Genomic DNA, 21,639 nt, shown 5'->3' on the forward strand with positions numbered 1-21,639 from the left:
TAGACCGTGGGGAAATAAATTCTCTCACAATGGAGACCATCTCCTTGCAGGAGTTAGGAGCCGCATCTATTCTCCTGGCTAGATATGCTTTTTTTTCCAGGCGGATGTCCCGGTGATAGGCCTTGACCACCGTTTTATAGGTCAGCTTGGCTGACTTGATAGTCTTTAACCTCCTGGGTTATATTCCTTGAGGGCTAGATACCACGCACCCTAGCCACATCATTCTCAAGGAAGTTTCAAATTGAACCTGCTCACAGATCCTATCACAAAACCGAAAAGCATGGAAAAACACACCCTATGATTTTCAGACTGTTTCTGGCACACTGAGCAGATTTTACAACTTGTAGGAAGTCTAGCAGATCTTTTGTGAAGGAGTCAAAATCGGCATATCATAAGAGTATGCCTAAGAGACCGGGCATCAGAAAATGCTTTGTTGGTCTAATTACTTTAAATACATAAATGGTGCCTTTTTCCTTCGTTGGTTTGTCCAAATACAAAATAATTTACCAGGGTAAACCCATCATCTTCTAAGAACCTGCAGAGCTGGAAATCTTCCTTGCAAACAGTCATGATGTAGATATGGTGTCAAAAGAAACATTAGCTAATACATCTAGTAATACATCAGTGCTCCAGAGTATCATAACATAATGAGTCTCATGACTCCATTTAACTCCAGCTTAAAAATGTTTTTTTGTTCTACAGGTCCTGGTCGTTGTAGTAATGTAACACCCTGATCATCATAGAAATATGAGCCCATTTTGCTGTCTTTGTTCAATGCTCTGATATAAGGCCTTTGTTTTCTTATATAGAGTGGAATGAGGTTGATATGCAGTGGTAAGAAAGGCTAAGCTCAAGAATACAATTGTGGCAATTATACAATCGTGGCAATTATATGCTAGGTCGGAATGGCCGTGAGGAGACTGGTACTAGAGTACTAGCACCGGACCCAGGCGAAGCGGTGGCCCGTCCTGTTCACATACCTACTCAGTAGTATTTCTAATCGTCACTGACTTTGCGGTGGTTCCTACGATCTCTGAGTACCTCCCAGACTAAGCAGCCACACAGAACTTGTGCACTACAGCTACCTGACTAAGACTGAGCGGCTGCTCGTCTAGTCTCCTCACGGCCATTCCGACCATGCATATAATTGCCACGACGGCGCTGGCCTCGTTCTTCCCTACCCGTAATTCATTGGGCCCATTCCTCTGCCACCCTTTGTTACGTGGCTTCTCGCTTTTTCTGCCTCGACCTTTTACATTGCCCCACCCGCATTGATTCACTCAGCCTCTGGCTGACACACCGTAAATACCAATTGCTCACATCTTATGTCCTGATAAAGATCTCAATCTCTTGAGATCGGAACGCCGTCGACCTCCTTACAACAAAAACTCCTTTTATTCCTAATGTTTTGTACCAAGGAGTTTTTACCTATGTTGTCAATGCGATGTATGTTTTTATATTTCTTCTCTCACCACATCATGCTTTTTTTCACTTCTATGTGAGCACTGGATCTATAAACCCAAACAACCTATATTGTTAAATAAATGAAACTGTTTTCTATAAAGATTTCTCTTTTTGAAAAAATCCTCTTTTGTCCCTTTCAACAGTTATCCAGTAGAGGTGTTTTCTGCCAGACTGTATATGATTAAACAATCACATTTAATAATAAGCCTTTTTAAGGACCTATTGGCCTTGTATGAACCATTGTCTCTCTCAAAACTATTGTAAACCACAGGTTCAAAGATTGGGGTACCCTTGTTATGCTATACATGTTGTAATTAAAAAAGCACAGACCTGTTCATACCATTAAAAACCAAAAACGAACCTGTTCAGGCTCTTCTCTGCCACTAAATTTCATGGGACTCCATCAAAACGACCTTAAGAGGTGAAAATATAAGATGGCAAGATTTAAGCCCAATATGCATCATTATCTCAATTGTTCTAAAAAATTAATTTTGGTCTCCATCTGTTTAAGCACAATAAAGTAATTCATTACAAAGATTGAATGGTATATAGCATGACTAAAACAAGATCCTTAGTAGAAGAGCAAACGCATGCTTAACTGAAAAGAAATTCAGACACATATACGAGTTTAATAGGGCAGAGGGAATGCTAGCACTTTCCCTAAAGGCCAAAAGCGATCTAAAGAAATTAGGATTTCCCACCCAATTTAACTTAGATTGCAGCAATTTTTCAAACCTATACAGGCCCTGAGAAATCTACTCGCCCACACACTATGGCGAGTCAGATTTATCAGGGCGAGCTATTTTTAGGGCCTACTGGCCTGTACTGGCGTGCTGACAAAGAACAGGTATTCAGTTCACTCAAAGTCAATTAGCAAGAAAGATGAATTTACATCTTGTTTTTATCTGGTCACATTTGCTGTGTATTCAAAGGCACAGGTCCGATTTCAACTTAGGTCTTCTTAAAATATGCAGCTTATTTTATACTGGAGGTTGCAGTTTACTTTTCTTTTTCGGACTACACCGCTAGAGGATTTTCTAAAGTGAACTGTCTTACAATCATGCTGTACAATGAGTGTGCATTGGAAGCCTGTAGGATGTCGGTTTTATTTTTTTAACTTGCAACATTTAAAAAACTTGTAAACGGACTTTACAAATATTTCAAAATATATTTCAGTAGTTAAGAAAGCACATTTTTTGTAATTTTTTGTGATAGAACCAGATTTTATTTGGTTTGGTACAAATCTGAATACTTTATTTGGTGTTGTGCTAATGATTTACATTTTTGCTGACTCAATTGCCACAATTTTATCAGCAAAACTGTATTTTAGTTGGACAGTTTGGGCCATTTTAGTGGAAAATGTGCTGTATGTAAATGATAATGCGCCAGGAAAGATCTGCATCCTGGTCAGTCATGCTAAACCTTGGCACAATTACCAGCTGAAATAAAATTTGTTCGGAATGGTGCACCAGTAACAATTTGCTTGTCCATTGTTATAAAGATAATGAAGCCGGCAAAATATTCATTTTTGTCATCGGCTTTATTCAATCAATTCAAAATAGCATCATCCAGCCAACACATTTCGTTCAAAATGTTGCATGAACTTTATCAGGTCTATTGAGAATAGATGAAGAGTAGGACATCCAATGGAGTCATGAGCCTCCTTAAATGAAAGGGCCTGGCACCTCTCTGGTGGTCTAGTACCTCAATCAATAAAACACATGGATATTGAGAGTAGGTGGCCACATTGTAGGGCTGCGGGTATGATAGCCCGTGAAGAATACCCAAAAGCATGGCTGCTCGGTATCCGACTCGGACCAAAATGGTTTCCTGGCGCTAGCTACACCATTATGTAGGAAATCTACTGATGAGGATCTGAAGCTAAAATAGGCTATTAATGATGGAAGATCTAGGTTTTCAAACATCTTCTGAATTTTAACAGGTCAGAGTGAGATCTTATTGGAGCTGGTAGTTTGTTCGAGATCTGAGCTGCTTTCACGGTGCAAGCACACCCTCCTTGTCGGCATTTTTTGAATCTGAGTTCTTGGACATAATTGCCTGTGGCTGATCGAAGATTTCTGCCAAGAGTGTATTTTATTAGTTTGGCTCGTAATGGTTTTGGTCCATTGTTGTGTAGTGCCTTATGCACAATACAGAGTGATTTAAATATAATCCTCTATATTGAAGTGGAAAAACTTCTGCTAAAGGTAGCAAGGTCTTTCCCAATAGTATGTTCGCAGCACAAAGTCTTAAAACTGATCCTTTTAAGCAGTGGCAGCCAATGTAGCGATTCTGATGCAGCTGAGGCGGAATTTTGAATTAGCTTTAACCTGTTTAGAAGTCCCGCTGGAGAACCCCATAACAGGCAACAGTCCAGAGGATAGTCGACGGAACAACAAGTGAACTCCTAAAAATGAGAAGAAGGTGGCAGATAGCTGATTAACCTGTCTACTGAGGAAATGCTCATCATTCAGGTGGAAACCCAAGTTTCTACCTTCCTCATCCGGGCAAGGAGAGGAGCACAAATAGATAGGCTGAAGGTTTGAAGGGAGGAAATGGGGAAAGACTATTAGTGCAAAACAGGGCGTCTGTCTTGTCTGAATTACATTTAAGAGAATTGCGAGACAGCCAAGATGTTTCCACCACCATACATTCATAATAGACAACAAGGGGGTTGGGCACTGTAGTAGTAGAAATGAGCAGTTGAGCGCCATCTGCATAAATGATTAATTTCACCCTATATCAATCTGATGAGCTTTGCAGGCAGATGAAAATGTTAAAAAAAAAAAAAAAAGTGAGGTTTAAAATTAGCCCCTCCGGAACACCTTGATACACTGCGTATGAGGTCGATAAAGAGCTTGACATCTGTCCTCCTGAATGGATCTGCACCAAGAGAAAGGGGAAATATGTACCTCAAATGCCCACCTCAGCCAGACTTGACAACAGGATGTCAAGATACCGTGTTGAAGGTAGCAGACAGACCAAGCAGCACCAAGGCCACCAGGAAGCCCTCTTCTGCAAGTCGTCAAGGAAGGAAACTATTGTGGTATCAGTTTTGTTGCCAGTGTTAAAACCTGATTCAACTTGGTCTGAAATCTTGTACTGTTCCACAAACCCTGGTATCTTTACTGGAAAAAGCATCATAGATATTGGATAAAAGTTGTTTAAAGGGGATGGGTTGACCACACTGAAAACTACAATGGTTGCACCTGCTTCCCACACTTTGCAAATTACAATGGATGAAAATAAAAATAGTTTGCAAGTAGTTCACAAATCTCAAACTGATTGGAAGGTTAGAAAGGTATTTCACGAAAAACAGTTTTGTAAGAGCAGAAGGGGAGAAAAGCAATGGTCTTGCTGAATTTCTTCTTTACAGTACTACAATCCCATCACAACAAGATAATGGTTGCTGTCTAGAAACAATGCCTAGAACACCAATATGGTTGGCCTTTGAAAAAGATCATGTCTCTCCCAATATATTAATAGTCATGCTAACCCTCGCGAACTTTAAAGTTCCACACCCTAAAGTATACTGTAAGACTCAGCCCCACCTTTAATAATGATAGATGGGAGACTAGAACAGCAGATGAACAAATCTACCATAAATGTAAATGTAGTGCATTTATATAGCGCTCCGCACACCCCCGAAAGGGTCTCTCAGGCGCTGTGCACATACCGCTGTGGAACCCTTCCTGGCCTTTTCCCTGTGAAGTGCCCACTCCTGGGCACCCCCAAGGTGAAGCCAGGCATCCTAGCGCTGTTGGGGCCGTTGTGGAGATTAAGCAAGCTATTGCCCAGAGTTGCAGAGTGTGACCCATGATTAGAATAGGCACCGAGGCGAGAATTATCGGGTCTGGGGAAATTGAGCCCAAGACCCGCCGAGGCGGGAATTGAACCCTGGCCCGGGCCAGACCTCTGCATCAGGGTCTGCCGCTCTAACCATTGAGCCACACTGCTCCACCATAATGCCTCTTTGGCACTAAAAGAAAATTAAACGAGATAGGAATATTGTCAATGCTGGGGGAATAAAGGCATTTCGTTAATGGTCTGGGACTCCAAAGGCTCTCTGGAAGGATGCAAGAATAGGCAACAGATGCTTAAGGGTAACATTTTCCATAATAGAAATATCATCTAGCAACCTAATGCGCTAAAACCTACTTCCATGCACTACAATACGAGAGCATGGAGAAGAGTAAAGCGGTTGTATGACCACACATGGCTGAACCAAGCATGCCTCTTCAACACGGTCTCAACAACAAATGCGTCTTAACCACGCATTCCTGTACCACACATTCCTTTACCACAGTGCCTTTACAACGAATTTCGTTGTAACGGCTTGTTTGCTAAAGGGATATGTGTAGTAAATTACCCCTACCCCAACCAACCCCCTCCTTAAGCAATAAAATCCTATCCCCCTACCTCTGCAACCCTCCCTGAGACTTAAAACTGTCCCATCCTTAAAACTACCCATTCCCCCCCATCCTGAGACCCTACCTCCTACTAAAAACGACTCCAGCTCCTCTGCCCTGAGCCCTAAAACTTACCCCACCCTGCCCTTAAAACTGCACCTACTTGTTCCTCTGCACTGAGGCCCGGTCCCCCTTAAAAAAAACTACCCCCGCTGCCGGGCATTGGGTTCCCCCAGTCCTCGCTCTGCTCTCTTCCCCCTCTTTAGACTTCTGTGGATAGTTGGGATCCCCCCTCTAGGGGAGCACGTGCTGCTATTTCCGATTGTGAGTTGCCTTGTGGGTGTGGTTTTCTTGTTGTTCTTAATTTAAAATGAAACCGTATAGTGGGGTCTGGATGATGTGGCTTTTGACGTAGTTACCTCCTGAGCATGCTCCTCTGCAACACCACGTGTTCCATACATGTATGTCGTATGTTCCTGTCATTGCTAGCGGCCGGCCGGAAGGTTGTAGGCCCATACTTGTATACTCTTGAGACTTGTAATAAACGGTTTCAAAAAAAAAAAAAAAAAACTACCCCGATCCCCTCTGCCGCCCTGAGCTCTTAAACTGACCCCATCCATAAAAACTGCACCCCTCCCCCCCCCCCCAAAAAAAAACCCGGCCCACCCTGGTCCCCTAAAACCTTGCCCTCCTTTAAAAATACACAAACCTAAAACCGACCCCTAATAACTACCCCTCCACCCTGAACACTAAAGCCTTGCCTTCTTTAAAAAGTTTATCCCCAGGCCCCCTCCCTAAGCCCTAAAACCAATCCCTGCTTCTAAAAAACCCAAACCAGGGCCCAGCACCACTTACCTGTCCGCGTCCTGAGCTTCCTCTTCAGACACATCCTGTTCCTCTCCCGCCCATCTGGACACTAGACCGATATCTGCCATAACCATGCGTATGCGTAGTTCAGGCAAGCATTGTTACGCTTGCGGAGAAACTGCGCACGTGGCTCATTTCATGTTGTAAATGCTGTTTCCCGTAACTTGCATCTAGAGTTTCTTCGGAAGAATCAGCACACTGCATACCTGTTTACAGCAAAACGATGTTATCAGCAGCTGGGAGATAGTACCCTCAAAAGATAAACACGCATCCGCATCAGCTTCCTCTCCACCCGGACTTGGATCGGTTTCAGCTTTCAGAGCAGAATCTGATGCGGAGGCATCACAGCAGTCTGATAATATCTATCAAGATCTTTTGGCTTGATAGATCTTAGTATCTTGAATGATGATCTGTTGCGAAGGACCTCTCCTCCCAAGTGATCTATTGACTCTACATCGTTTGGCCAAAGTCAGGCCAAGGATTACAAATTTCCTACTAAGCTTCCTATTTTTCTTAACAGGTACCAACCCCAGCAAGCATTATTTTGGGTCCCTGGGTATCACCCATCTCGTGGCACTATAAGTGCCTCAGTAAATCATCCCAGTAACAAACAATCTGTTAGAAGCTCCACACAATGTGAAAGAAGTCTGCCGCTGTATACCAGCAGCATGTGCTTTCTGCAGTTCTAGAGGGGTATATTGTATGTGGGTGTTTAGGTGAGAGGTATGTAATATGTACTGCGTTCTATTGAGTGAGCTTAAACAATGTGTTAGCAGAAACCTCCTGCACTCCTCCATGAATCCTAACCCACTCCTCAGCAGTGATTGAGAACTCACAAACCTGTTGCCTCCACCTTAAGGGGGGGAGGGGGGCCTGGGCCTGTCCGCTCGCAGGGCGGGATATAGAGGAGTAATGAGCCTCGGACCTCCCGCTAGATTTAGCAGTACCATAAGTGTCTGAGTAGGCTTGGGGGCATCCAGGAATCCCGGTCAAATTTCTCGCACCGTGGTTGTCATCTTAGCATACTGGAGGAATTTGCCTATGTCCAGCCCAAACGTGTCAGTCGTCTCCTGATAAATCAGCCCGTTGGCTATAAGTCCCCCTAGGTGAGACAGCCCCCCTTCCGCTGGTAGGCCATGGCCATGCATCGTTCAATCTGCAAAAAAAGGCAGGATTTTCCATAGCTCCAGTGCATATGGCGCTCTGCGGTTCACTATCCACTCTTGCCAGCTCCCAGAGCCTGCACACCAGTCTCAGTACGTGTGGCATTGTTCCAGGTGTGCGGTTACCCTGCAGCAGTAGGGCCCCTAAGACTTCCCCCCACCTCTTCCCCTCCTCTTTGGGGTTTTCTCCCATTTGGACTCTTTGGCAGACATGCTTAAGTGAGATGCATGATAATGCATTTCAAGGTCTGGTACTTCCATGCCACTTCTGTCCCGATTTCACCTCGGTGTGAAAAGCTCCACGCTTCATCTTTTCCCATCCCACAATAAGTCCACCATGTGTTTGTTGTACATTGTTCCCTCCAATGCATAAAGGAACCAAGGCAGTAGCATCATCTTATTTAGGGCGATCTTTCCCATTAGGAGAACCGGAGGCTATTCCAGAATGTAATTGATGGTTTAAGATTAGAAATCACCTTCCACATATTCAAAGTATGCCCGTCAGGTGTCTATTGATGTATTTGTTTGCATGACTTGACACTTTCACAGTTTCTTGGAACAATAGGAACAGACGACAATTGCGTCTAAGGCAGCCATGTCAATGATTATGCAAAAATAGAGAAAATTGAGTCTCGACAGGCTTTAAGGACTTTACATCAGGTGTAGGGAACAGAGTTCTTGGACAATCAGTAGGATTGCATTACTTCTCTCTTTATAGTAGTGGTTTCAGATCAGCAATACTATCTAATGTAATGTGATTACTATGTCTAGATTTGTTATTGATCTCCCTTGTTTATTAAAAAAAGATTATCCTTATCCTAAAAATCCTATCGTGTGCTGTCCTCTGCTCTATAGACGAGCCAAAATTCTCATCTTCCTCTCAAGCTCATTCAAAGCAGCCATTGTGAAAGGCCCTATTTGTATAGGTTGCCCCTGATTACCATCTGATTGCTTTTAGTGCTAAATTGCACATACAACAAGCACATTCTGCGACAAGTCACAATTTGTGAATGCTTCATACATAGAAGTACCAAATTGCCATTAGGAAACCCTCAATAGTGAATCAGTATTTGGAGTCACAAAATTAGTGATTCTGTATTGTGTTGCTTCACAAAAAAAAGCAAAATTGCACTTTCATACACTAGAAAAAAACTTTTTTTAGCAGTCAAAACCAGTTGGCGACTGATCACTGAACTGCTAACTGTTCGTACATCTGGTCCTTACATCTTCTTGATGTAATGATTGGGCTGGGGTCCAAAATACTATGTAATTAAAAAAAGGAAAATCTTGGCCCACGCATGATGGGCTTAGCTATGTTAGACGAGGTGCAAACACTACTCCTTAGAGCGTTCAAGCATGATCAAAAATAGCAAACCGTCTTGAAATTTTCCAAGTGGGTAGATACAAAAGTCTAAACCTAAATAATGGGTTAGCGATGCGCTCGACTCAATTGCTCCCTACAGGCCGGTAAACTCCGCGAGAACGTCATCACGCGCCCTGGTTTTCTGAGGAGATTAGGGCTAAAAAATCTGAATGTAAAAGTATGGAACGTAATTGGAGATCAACCTACTCTCAGGAAAGTAAAACGTGCTACCGTGTAGTGCTAAAAGAATATCAAACTCCTCATTGCAAAAAAAAAGAGACTTCTTTGCCGAACGCATTATTAGCGCAAAGAACTCATCTAGGGAAATCTTCAAAATAGTCAAGTCTTTTACGAACCCCCTAGCGCTCACTCACGCTAGTCCCTCTTCACAGAAGCTATGCAACAAGATCTCGGATTTCTTTGGAGAGAAAATCGCCCTGATTTATGCGTCCTTTCCAGCATTATCCTGTCTCTCTCAAAGGTGACTAATACTTATAAACAAGTTTACAAGCAAGATTACCCCTACGACCATAAATTCAATATATTCAATTACTACCCAGGTACTTATCGTTACCCAAGTGTCTGTTCACTAAAATGAACTGTATTACATTCAAACGATTCTAATCCTGTGACTCTGTGGGCAAACAAATAATCAACAATAAATTGATACTTTTCAAAACAAGTGAATTTACTTCAATTCACAAATATTATTAATATGTATATATTCATTGTTAACACTCTTTTTATGTTTTGTGTTTTTCAACAACATTTCATCCTAATAAGTCTTATAACAATTTATGTACATTGTTTGTAAACTCTTCATCAATATACAATCACAGTAGCTTTAAATCTGTACATAGAAAACAATTTCAAACATCTTCTTGGTCCTAAATATTATTTACAAAATACAATGGCGTATGACGGGAAAATATTGCTACATTATTCCTCAATCATCACTAAATCATGGTCCAAAGAAAAAAGGGGGGATCAGAGTCCACATTGATATAACGTGTGTCACAGTAAACCTCAATCAGTAAGTTCGCCTACACATTTAATGTTATCTTCAAACAATTCTAACATGTTGAAACTCTTGACCTCGTGCTGGGAAAAATAAATAAGTGAGGGAAGAGGGGGTTTTTGCCAAAACGTTTCGACTTTCAGGTGAGGACCAGATAAATTCATAGAATGTCTTCCTCAAGGCTGAAGTATTTAATGTAGGACACTGTACAATGGAGCAGAAGGGGTAGAGTGTGTCAATTTCAAAGGCTACCAGTTAATTGCTTCAACGTGGGGCAGCAACCGTTGCATGTGGGTACTCGCTCTCTTACGCCGACGGAAATCTTGAGTCGCGTTTTTCTTTTTATTTAGATGCCGGCAGCACTCTACTTCATATTCACAGGCAGGTTTACGACCATTATCACGGGCCGGTTCTCAATCCCGTAACCAGGGCAGACTCTTATGCCAGTATTCTCGGAATTTGCTGCTATCCCTATGGAAACATCGCTGACTGAGCTTCAGAAATGCAAATCTGGGTCCCCTCGCGACCCATGGCCAACCAAACAATACAATGCCCTCGCTGAGTGCCTCAACCCCCATTTAAATGCCATCTGGAATTCGTCAATCAGACAGGGTGTCTTCCCATCAGCCTGGAAGCACGCCTTTCTTCTCCCAATATTGAAGAAAGCTTATGCTGACCCAGAAGTCACCAGCAATTATAGGCCGATTTCTCTGCTTCCCGCCCCGGTAAAAGTTTTAGAAAAATTAGTACACCAGGAATTGGCAGCACTTATTGAGTCCAATGGCCTACTACATGAGTCCCAGTCCGGCTTTCACCCAGGTTTTAGTACAGAATCTGTCCTGATTTAAATGGCTGACTCTATACGCTGGGCGGTGGATGGAGGCTCTACGGCCATGTTGGTGCTGTTAGACTTGTCAGCAGCATTTGACACGGTGTCCGATCCCATCCTGTTAGATCGCCTGAAGGACATAGGCTTCCAGGGGACAGCATTGAACTGGATTACATCTTTCTTGCATGGCCGTAATCAACAGGTCTCGACCCACCCTTTCACCTCGCCCGCTGAACCTCTGAAATGGGGGGTACCTCAGGGTTTGGCCCTAAGCCCGCTTCTTTTTAATATCTACTTAACACCTTTGGCGGAGCTCATCACCAAAATGGGGATCTAGGTGACATCCTACGCTGATGACACTCAGCTGCTGTTTACTTTCAGCGTAGTGTCAGACACCACCTTTGACCCGCTAAAGAGTGCCTCAGAAACATCGCTGATTGGATGAACTGCAATTTCTTAAAACATAATGCTGACAAGACGGAGATCTTGTTCTTCAACCGAGCCATTCCACCTCCCCCCCCCCCTCCCCCCCCCCCCCCCCCCCCCCCCCCCCCCCCCCCCCCCCCCCTCCCATCAAACGTATGGTGGTCAGCGGAATTGGGTAACACTCCCACTCCGAAGAACTCTTGTCAAAAATCTCGGAGTGAGATGGGACAAAGATCTGTCCCTTCTGTCCCTCACGTCCCATGTATAACTGGTTTCAGCTGCCTGTTTTGGCAAAATTATAACCATCCGAAAATGTATTAATTTTCTGCCAGACTCCACCCGCAAAACCGTGTTCCATGCTCTACTCACCTCCCACCTCGATTACTCTAACGGCCTGTATATGGGTCTGCCGCTTGGTCTGATCCATAGACTTCACATTATTCAGAACGCGGCAGCCCGACTGGTCTGTGGGGTCTCGCTTCGACAACGCATCTCTCCTCACCTCAGGCAACTCCACTGGCTTCCGATAGCCAAACGGATTGAATTTAAGGCCCTGATGTTTGCCTTTCGAGCGTATCAAGGGAGGGGGCCTATCTACCTGAGGAGGAGACTTCGCCTATATCAATAAGACAGACCTTTAAGGTCCAACCACAAACGCTCTCTCTCCATCCTGCGCTTTGCGAAAGCAAGAATGGGAGGTAGAACATTCGAGGTGGGGACCACTAAATGTTATTACCTCCCTCCCCATCTACGCATGATGCAGTCCGAACAGGAATTCAGAAAGGCCTTGAAAGCCTGGCTCTTCAGTCAGAATGACTAGAATTGCGCTTTCCTCCACCTTTTTTTTTTTTTTTTTTTTTTTTTTTAAAAAAAAACCTTTATTGTCATTTCAAACTGTACACCGCTATTTAGCCAACAACCCGGAGGCAGGCAGCAAAGTGACGTGGCGGCACACCGCCAAAGCTTATCCACCTTGTACATCTGAGCGATATATCCAAAATATGAATATACACAATTTACAGTAACATACAACCAAAAAGCGACAGTCAAAGAACAGTAGCACATTCCAGTCATCAGTACTCCTGCAGTTACTAACTCGCACCTATGCAATGCCGCAGCCTCGGGAACCCTAGTCGTCCCATCTAGTCATATCACAGCCCAGCCACCAGAGCAGCAGCGGCCTGGGCAGCGCAGCCCCAACGCCAATCAGCCTCCACATGCAGACCCAAAGTGCGCCCATATCAAACCACCAGTCCACTCTCCCACGGCCTCAATCCTCGCCAGCCGCATCTCTACTCGCCAGCCATTCTACTAGCGGCTGCCATATATCCACTGGTCGTGAACGCTGCGGCATCTGATCCCAATAGGCAGTGAGTTGGTCCTTGCAGTATATCGCAGACCTAACCCATCCTGCAACAGCCGGCGGAGCCTGCTTCTTCCAGTGTACTGCCAGTTGGCGCTTAGCGAGTAGTAGGAGAAGGGCCACAAGGCGACGCAACGCCGGGGGTATATTCTTGACGAAGCCCAGGAGGGCCACCAAAGGGTCCGGAACAATGCGCATGCCCACAATTTCACTGACAGCTTTAAATATGGCATCCCAGAAGCCGTCAATGGGACCGCATGTCCACACCAGATGGAAGAACGTAGCGTCCCTCACACCACATCTCCAGCACTTCGTATCGGCCTGCAGGCCCATCTTGAAGAGCTGCATAGGTGTACGGTACGTCCTGTGTAGGTAGTTGAAGTGTACCAGCCGCAGCCGGTAATTGGGCGACAATTGCTCAAGCTGGGCACAGCAGAATTCCCATTGTTGTTCCGTGATGCGCACGCCCGCCTCCTCCTCCCACAGTGTCCTGGAGTCCATATGCGCAACCGGCGTCGCACGCTGTGTAGACCTGTATATGCGTGTTATTAATTTCCGCGAGGAGGAGTTGGACAGCACGTCCTCCAAGGCCGCCAGTGATGGCGGGGCCTCCGGGAACGTAGGATATCTCTTCCTGCATGCCGACCGTAATTGATAGTATAGCAGCAGCTCCGATGCCGTCGGTTCAGGGGTCGCGGCCATGTCAGGCAGTGTGATGAAAGTATCGTCCGGATACAGGTCACCTGCCACCGTCAACCCACACGCACCGGCCCGGCGCGCCACCGCCGCGTCCGTCAACGGACCCAACAGGGGATTTCCCTCCAGGGGCATGCTCGGGGCGTAGAGATCAGAGACGCCCGCGCGTCTGGCAATGCCCGCCCAGGCCCAACGCACCATTTCCACGGTGTTGATATCTTCCCTGGGTCGTTTATATTTCTGGTACACCGCCGTCCGTATCGGGCAGGGCGCCGCCACGTCCAGTTATATCGCAACGTGTGGCTGGTAAGGAATCGGGTGGTGCCAGTAGTGTAAGTATTGTGCCTGCGCGCTGTACGCATACAGCTCAAAGTCCGGGGCTGCCAGGCCCCCCTGACTGAAGGGAAGTGTGAGGAGGTTCCAAGCCACTCGAGGCTGCCTGCCCGCCCAGACCAGTTCGATCACGGCTGAGCGGAGGCGACGGAAGAACGCCTTTGTTAGCGGTAAAGGGATGTTTACAAATAGGTAGAGAAACTTGGGCACCACGACCATTTTCGCGATGGCGATGCGGCCCAGCATGGACAGCGGCAGCGCCTTCCATCTCTTCACCTTGGTCTCCAGCCATTCCATGGCCACCCCAAAGTTAGACAGCCACACTTCCTGAATTGAGCGGCTGATCTGAATGCCCAGATACTTGACCTCGTCGGTGGCCCACTCAATCGGGAATTCCGTGTGACACACAGCCGTGCCGTCCGTCAGCGGCAGCATCACTGACTTCGACCAGTTAATATCTATGCCGGTTAGGCCGCTATAGCGTATCACCTCTCATCAGCGGATCAAAATTCTCTGCCGGGTTCATCATATATATGGTAAGATCATCAGCGTACAGCGAGATTAAGAGGCCACGGGACGTGAAGCCTATGCTGCGCTGGGTGTGGTGCTGCCTCAACCGAGCCGCCAGGGGCTCCGTGGCGATGGCAAAAAGCAACGGCGAAAGCGGGCAGCCCTGCCGAGTCCCTCTGGTTATGCGTATGGGCGCAGACGTTTGACCATTCACCCGCACCCTTGCCGTCGGGCCATTATATAGAACACCGATACGCCTAGCAAAGGGCAGGCTAAAGCCCATTCGAGTAAACAATGTCCGCAAGAATTTCCACTCCAGGGAGTCAAACGCTTTGGTCGCGTCCAGCAACGCCGCCGTCGCCTGCACCCTGGGGTCCAGGTAGTGTAGGAGCCCAAAGAGCACCCTCAAGTTCTGAGAGGTGGATCTCCCCATGACAAAGCCCGACTGATCCGACAGCGCTATCTGTGGCAGCATGAATTTGAGGCGGTCAGAGAGCAGTTTCGCATATATTTTAGCGTCAAGGTTTATCAGGGAAAGTGGGCGGTAGGAATCCGGGCTAGCGGGGTCCTTTCCTGGCTTCAGCAGCGTGATGATCAGCGCCTCACGCATTGACTGGGGAAGGATCCCCGTTTCTACCGCCTCCTCAAACACTCTGTGTAAGCGCGGGACCAGGATGTCAGCATATTCCTTATAGAAGGCCGCCGTAAGCCCGTCAGGGCCCGGTGCCTTACAGAGGGGTAAGCCAGCGATCACTGCCCTTATGTCATCCGGCGTAAATGGGAGATCCATGTATTGTCTGGCTCTATCATTGAACCACGCAAGCGCTATAGTGTCCAAGTACTCGCGGAGAGCAGTGTCGTCCGGATCCACCTTGGAGGTATATAATTCTGTGTAAAAGTCTGTCATAGTAGCAAGTATATCCGGCGGCTCCCGCACCACCTCGCCATCCTCCCTCCGTAATTCCAGGATATGATCCGCCCCACGCGGTGCCCGCAGCAGGTTCGCCAGCGTGCGGCCCGCGCGGTCACCCTCTCCATACCGTCTGGCTTGACAGTCTTTAGATAGGTACGCGACCTCACGGTCAGCTTCCTCCTGATATTTAGTCAGTGTCGATCGGAACGTAGCCCTCGCGCCATCAGAGGGCGCCGCGAGTAATGTGGACTCAAGCCGCGCAAGTTCCGCCTCCAAGGACTCAAGCGTGCGCCGTATGGTTCTCAAAACTCCCGATTTTAGTGACATGCAGTACCCCCTGGTGACTACCTTGCAGGCCTCCCACAGTATTCCCGGGGACTCTACGGACCCCTCATTAAGCTCAAAGTACTCCTCGAGCTTCTCGCGGAGACCTTGCTGGAATACCTGGTCGCGCAGCGCTCGGGAGGGGAACCGCCAGCTAAAGGGCGTAGCATATTGGGAGGGGGTGGCCAGTGACAACAACACCGGGGCGTGATCAGAGAGTGACCTCGGTAGGTGCTCCACCTCCAATACCGAGGTGTGCAGGTCCCTGGACAACAGCCAGTAGTCCAGCCGGGACCAAGCAGCCCTATGCGCAGTGATGCACGTACCCGCCCGATCTCCGGGGTGCAGCACCCTCCAGGAATCCACAAGCCCCGCATCTTGTATAATATCACCGAGCGTTTCCGCCGCTCTAGGATGATGGTCCCTGGCCGCGCCCTGCCTATCCATCGTGTCAGAGAGCACAACGTTGTAGTCCCCCCCCCCACAACACTGCCGCCGGCCCCCGGGTCTGCACCTTATGCCATAGTTCTTCATAAAAGTCAGGGTTGTCATCATTGGGGCCGTATACATTCACCAGCACCACCCTCATACCATGCAGCGCCCCCACCAATATGATATATCTGCCATCTGCATCCCTAATCGTCTCATGGGTGGTCCATGGGAGCCCTCTCTTTATTAAGATCGCCACCCCTCTGGAGTAATTGGAGTATGCCGCATGCACTGGCTCTGCCCAACGATGCCGCCTGAGGAGCTGTGTCGCGGTAGCAGTTAGATGGGTTTCCTGCAGGAGGCAGATGTCTGTCTTTCCTAAGTAGGTAGGCCTGCACTAGCCGGGCCTTGCGGCCGTCATTCATACCGCGCACATTCCAAGTCAGGCACCTCACTCCCTGCACTGCGCCAGGTACCTCAGAAGATCAGAAGCCAACCGCAGGCCATGATCGCTCAGCTCGCCACTCTCGCCCCACCTACAGACACTAGGGTCAAACACCTGTCGCACGGCTAGTAGTCTGGCACAAAAAGGAGCGCGGGACAGCGTGCACCATGATGGAAAACATTGCAGTGTGTACTGTACAGTAAAAGATAAATCACAGCGATGTGCTTCTTCTCGGTCGTCGCCACAAACCCCCCAACTACCCTGAACATCCTCCCAACTCCCAAAACCAGAAACCCCACCCGCTCCAACCCCCCAATCAGGTTGTGCAACTGCCCCCCCAATTACCCACCCCACCCCACAAACAGTCGCTAAGGCCATCGATAGCATCCCCTGAGGCGCGCAGGTTGGCCACCTACTAACCCTGTACTTTTGACAGGGCGATCGAGCGCCAGTGGGTTGTGCCAGCTCGAGGACCCCCACCCCCAGAATCAAGAGGTCAGATTAATAGCAGCCCAGCCATCTGGAGGAATTCCCCAATGCCCACAGCAGACACCAGTGTCCGGTCGAGCCCATACAGGCAGGTCATAGGGAAACACCAGAAAAAAAACCCCTGCGGACACACTCATTCCACATCACTTAGCCTGTCCGGAAGTTCTGGTCCCTCCGCAGGCGGGCGGTTCTTTTGGTCTCTGGCTAACTGCTTCGCGTACTGCATGGCTGCCTTCGCATCCACGAAGAATGAAGGTTTCCCGGGGCCATGCACCCGGAGCTTGGCAGGGTAGATCAAAGAGTATTTCGTGCCCGTTTGTTGAAAAATTTTCTTCGCCGGCATGAATTCCCTGCGGGCCATCTGTACCTGTAGCGTGAAGTCCGGGTACAGCGCGATGTTGTTTCCCTTGTATTGTACGTCCTTCATGTCGCGTGCCATTCGCAGTATCGTGTCCCGATCCCTGTAATTTAGGATGCGTGCAATAATGGGTCTGGATGGTGCTCCCGGCTTAGGTCTAGGTCCCAGTGTCCTATGCGCCCTTTCAACAAGGAACATCTGCGAAAGGCCGGACCCAAACAAGTCCTTCATCATCTGCTCGACATACTGCTCCATGCTGGTGATGTCGGTCGACTCCGCCACCCCTGTGATGCGGATGTTGTTACGCCTTGAGCGAGCCTCCAAATCCTCGTTCTTTTGCTGTATGAGTGCCAAGACTTTTTCCATGCCCTTCATTTGCGTGGCCAGCGCCGTCTGGCTCTCCTCCGTCTCCGCAACACGAGCCTCCAGCCCTTCCACTCTGCCCTCCTGCTTGTCCATTCGCGTCGTAATGCCATCCATGCGCGCCGCTAGCGCGTCCATCTTGCCATCTATTCCCTGCAGGCTTGTTTTTAGGTCCAGAAACATTGATTTAATGTCCACGTCTTGAGAGCCGCCCTGAGCATCCTGCCCCGCATCGGGGTCTCGAGTGTTCGGATCCGGCGCTTTTTGCTTGGATTTGTCAAATGTCAGGCGCGGTTGGCGGGTATCAGGCTTGCCCATTGTTACCTCGCAGCGCCAACTGTGGAACGGGGCCTACGCTGTCCGCAAATCGCAATCCAACTGCAGGCCCGCGCCGCGGAGTATGTCCTTCCACGGGGTAGCACGCTTCGTCTGATCAGTTGCGGCACAGATCACCATCCGCCAGCTGCCCCCAGTGCGACCTCCTCACTGCGGGGCTCCCAGGTCAGGGCTTCGCAGCAGCACCTCACAGCGTCAGCATCGCTCCAGCCCGGCAAAATGGCGTCGCAGTCAGTGTCGGCAAGGCCCAAGCGCCACCACAGGTACAGGCCCCGGACTCCGGGGGGTGCCGGCCCGCTATCTCTTGTTCTTAGGGCCCCAGCAGTAGGGACTCCTCACCGTCTCACAGCCGCAGGGAGACCTACGCCACCGGGTGCCCCCTCGCAGGCCCCCGCGTCGTCGCCGATCCAGGCGCGGCGATCGATCTTCGTCCCTGATCCCAGGGCACAGTGCGGACCCAATAGTCAAAGGGGAGCAGAAGCGACCCACGATCACAGCACGGGTTACCCTGCCGGGCGGATTAGCAGTTCGCGCCCAGCTCGCTGTCTCCCACAGGGCCTCTCTCTGGTCAACAGGCCAGGCGCTCGCGCCACGACCTCCGTAATGGCTTCCGAGCGCGGGGACCCAGAGTGCCCCGATCTCCAGCTCCAGCTCCGCCAGCGGCGGATCCAGTCTAGGGCGACCCGCCTTCGAGTCCCAGCGTCCCCTGAGGGGGCAAAGTCAGTGATCAGGCCTGGGAAGAGCAGCCTCACGCCCGCGAGCAGCACCGCGCCGCTCCGGGCACCAGTCCCACGCCAGTCCCCGGCTTCTAGGAAGGTCGTAGGCCCCGCCTCCGGTGCTCCGCTCGGCAGGCCGATAGTCGCCACCGCCGCTCACGCCGCGGCAGGGATCCTCTCCGGCCGGGCCCCCACACCAGGGGGTTCAAGCGGGGGCGAGAGGACCGAGACTAGGCACAATTTCGACGGATATTCACCGGATTAATTCGCTCGATCGGCGGAGCTGCGGTTTCAGGCAGCCATTCCGCCTCGCAGCCAAGCCACGCCCCGCGCTTTCCTCCACCTTGATCACTGTCTGCTATAGCGCCGGGACACCCCATTTGGGGTAGCTGCACGCTCTACAAATGCCTTTTATGATTATTATTATAACCACCATAGATGCCAATCCCATTAGATAGGAAGCAATCTTTGAACCAGAAACCGATCAATTCACAATCTGTTCCCTATTCTCTCCAGTTAACAGTGCCTTATCCCTCCTCTTCTCTGCTTTATAAACGGAAATGTGACTTTATATCTACCAAGTTCTTTCCTTGTCTTTAGCTACCTTTTTTTGTAGTCTTTGCCTGTCTCTTAGTCATTGGCTCACTCTCTTCCTCTCATGTGTCACGATGTTCTAAGCGAGACCTTGGAGTACACATACGTCAAGGAACTTAGGAACTCTACAAATAAAATCTGCCACAAACCAACAAGCAAACTTCAAGTTACACCAGATAAAAAATCTTGGATAATAGCTTACTTCTACGCAACCCTGAACTCTGGTACTCGTTATAGATATGGGATGGGCATTATTTACTGTTTGCTAACAAGCAATCATAAGGTGTTTTATTTCCTATTCCTATGCTTCAGAATATCTGACATAAAATGCCCACTTTCAGTTTTAGGTAGATTGCTGTGTTGTACTTATCTTCTGTATCGGTGATATTCTTTCTGAAAATAAAAAAATCCAGAAATTAAAAAAGGAAAAGATTCGAGCAGCTGCTCTTAACCAAACGTGGAAGCACTCCATAAGCTATATATTGGTAGTACTATACTTTGTAGATCAGTGTGCTTTTATTGGAAGAAAAAACTAAAGTTAGTCATGCTTTTCTACATAATTCTTCAATCCATACAAGAATTTATTTTTTATTTTTATTTTGTTCCTTGACATAAGCTTTCTGCCCTTGTAAAAGGTATTGCATCTATTTTCAGTTTCATGTTTGTTTTTAGGTGCACAAAATTAAACTGTATGAGTGTTTCTTCCATTTCACAGACAATTCAACTGGTCGAGTATTTTTCTTCATTTTTTTGTATAACTTGTGCGCTTTTTTTCTCTCTAGGTTATTAATGCATCATATCCGGGATTGCTTGCCTGAGTTAAAGACTAGAATAAATGTTTTAGCTGCTCAATACCAGACTCTGCTGAACAGCTATGGGGAGCCTGTGGAAGACCAGAGTTCAACCTTACTGCAGCTTATCACCAAATTTGCATCTGAATATTGCAACACAATTGAAGGGACTGCAAAATATATTGAAACTTCAGAGCTGTAAGCATTGCTCTAATTGCTTTTATAGTTCTGCTTTGATCCTGCCATCTTCCCCCATGTTTTATGGATGGCTTTGGTTTATTTGTGATTATGTGCCTTCCCTCCAATCACATGTGACAGTTTGAGAGCATTTGGCCAGGAGGTAGACTGCACTCAGATTGAAATGGGTGTCTATTAAATGATAAGCATTAGCACTCCGAGTGCACACCAAGAAGAAATCTTTGCATGTGAACTGTTAAGGTTATGTTGAAAGATTTCAGCTGCTATCTCTTTTTGTTACCTCTCATGAACTGTTGGTTATCTCGAGGAATGCAGTGTTTAATTTGAGCCGGTGGTTGCCAGTTGAGGCCACAGGCTTTCATTATTGGACAGGCATGTCCTTATGAGACATTTCCAGAGAGCAAGAGAGGGAATAACACACAAAGGGGAAAAAGGAAGAAGAGAAAGAAGAATAAAACCATCACTAAGGGAAAAAGGAACCTGCAAGAGTGAGATAAAAGGGTAAGAAGTGTCTGGTAGTGGATTAAGGAGGGCTCACGTTGGTTTAGGACTACACAGCCTTGGTATTCAGTGCATTGAAGTTTAATAGCGCCAGCCAGGCACTTCTAGGCACTGCTTTGGGCACCAGCACTCATTTTTCAAATTAAGCACTGGAGGAAGGTAGGGGCACAGTGAATCTAGATCTTGATGTATTTTAAATAGGATATTTTGCATGTAGGTCACCTGGTGCTGCATATTAATGATATTTTTAAATCAATGTGAAAGATTTTGACATAGAAACAATGCTCCGCGCTGAACGTACTTCTTCTACAAGACCTTTGTAGCAGTAGTACAAAATCATTTATTGAAATTGAGTGGTGCCCATGCTTAATTGAAATACATAAAGACAAGAGCAGTGGTTCCCTCAGGTATATTTAGCTACTACGTTGACACTTGGGGTTGAATGAACCTGTGTCACATGATTGGAACTAACATAGTTGGTAACTGAAGTGGTATCTGAATGAACCATTGTTATTGTCATTATGTTAATACACAGGTTCTCCGATATTTTGTTTGTCCCTTCACTGCTAAGTAACTGAATTGTGTTTGTCCCTTCACTGCTAAGTAACTGAAATTCATGTGAACCAAAATGTTATTTTAAAAGTGAAAACAGTTAATCTAAACCTAATTCTTAGTAGTCTCCAGCACAAACCCAATAGTCTAGGAACAATTGTCCAATCTCAGACATTTAGACCAGCTCGT

The 21,639-nt window shown here is 47.5% G+C and overlaps 1 protein-coding gene across 4 annotated transcripts in view; it reads left to right on the plus strand.

Moving 5' to 3' along the window:
* Positions 1-21,639, plus strand: part of DNM1L (dynamin 1 like) — a 610,546-nt gene that overhangs the window by 364,477 nt on the left and 224,430 nt on the right. For all 4 annotated transcript variants that reach the window (XM_085652405.1, XM_085652403.1, XM_085652402.1 and 1 more), the window contains one exon: positions 20,191-20,397. In XM_085652405.1, the coding sequence (XP_085508531.1) occupies positions 20,191-20,397 (207 nt within the window). The remainder of the gene's footprint in view (positions 1-20,190; positions 20,398-21,639) is intronic.

Source organism: Triturus cristatus, chromosome 4_1, assembly GCF_964204655.1.
Source record: "Triturus cristatus chromosome 4_1, aTriCri1.1, whole genome shotgun sequence".
In the NCBI taxonomy this organism is placed as follows: Eukaryota; Metazoa; Chordata; class Amphibia; order Caudata; family Salamandridae; genus Triturus; species Triturus cristatus.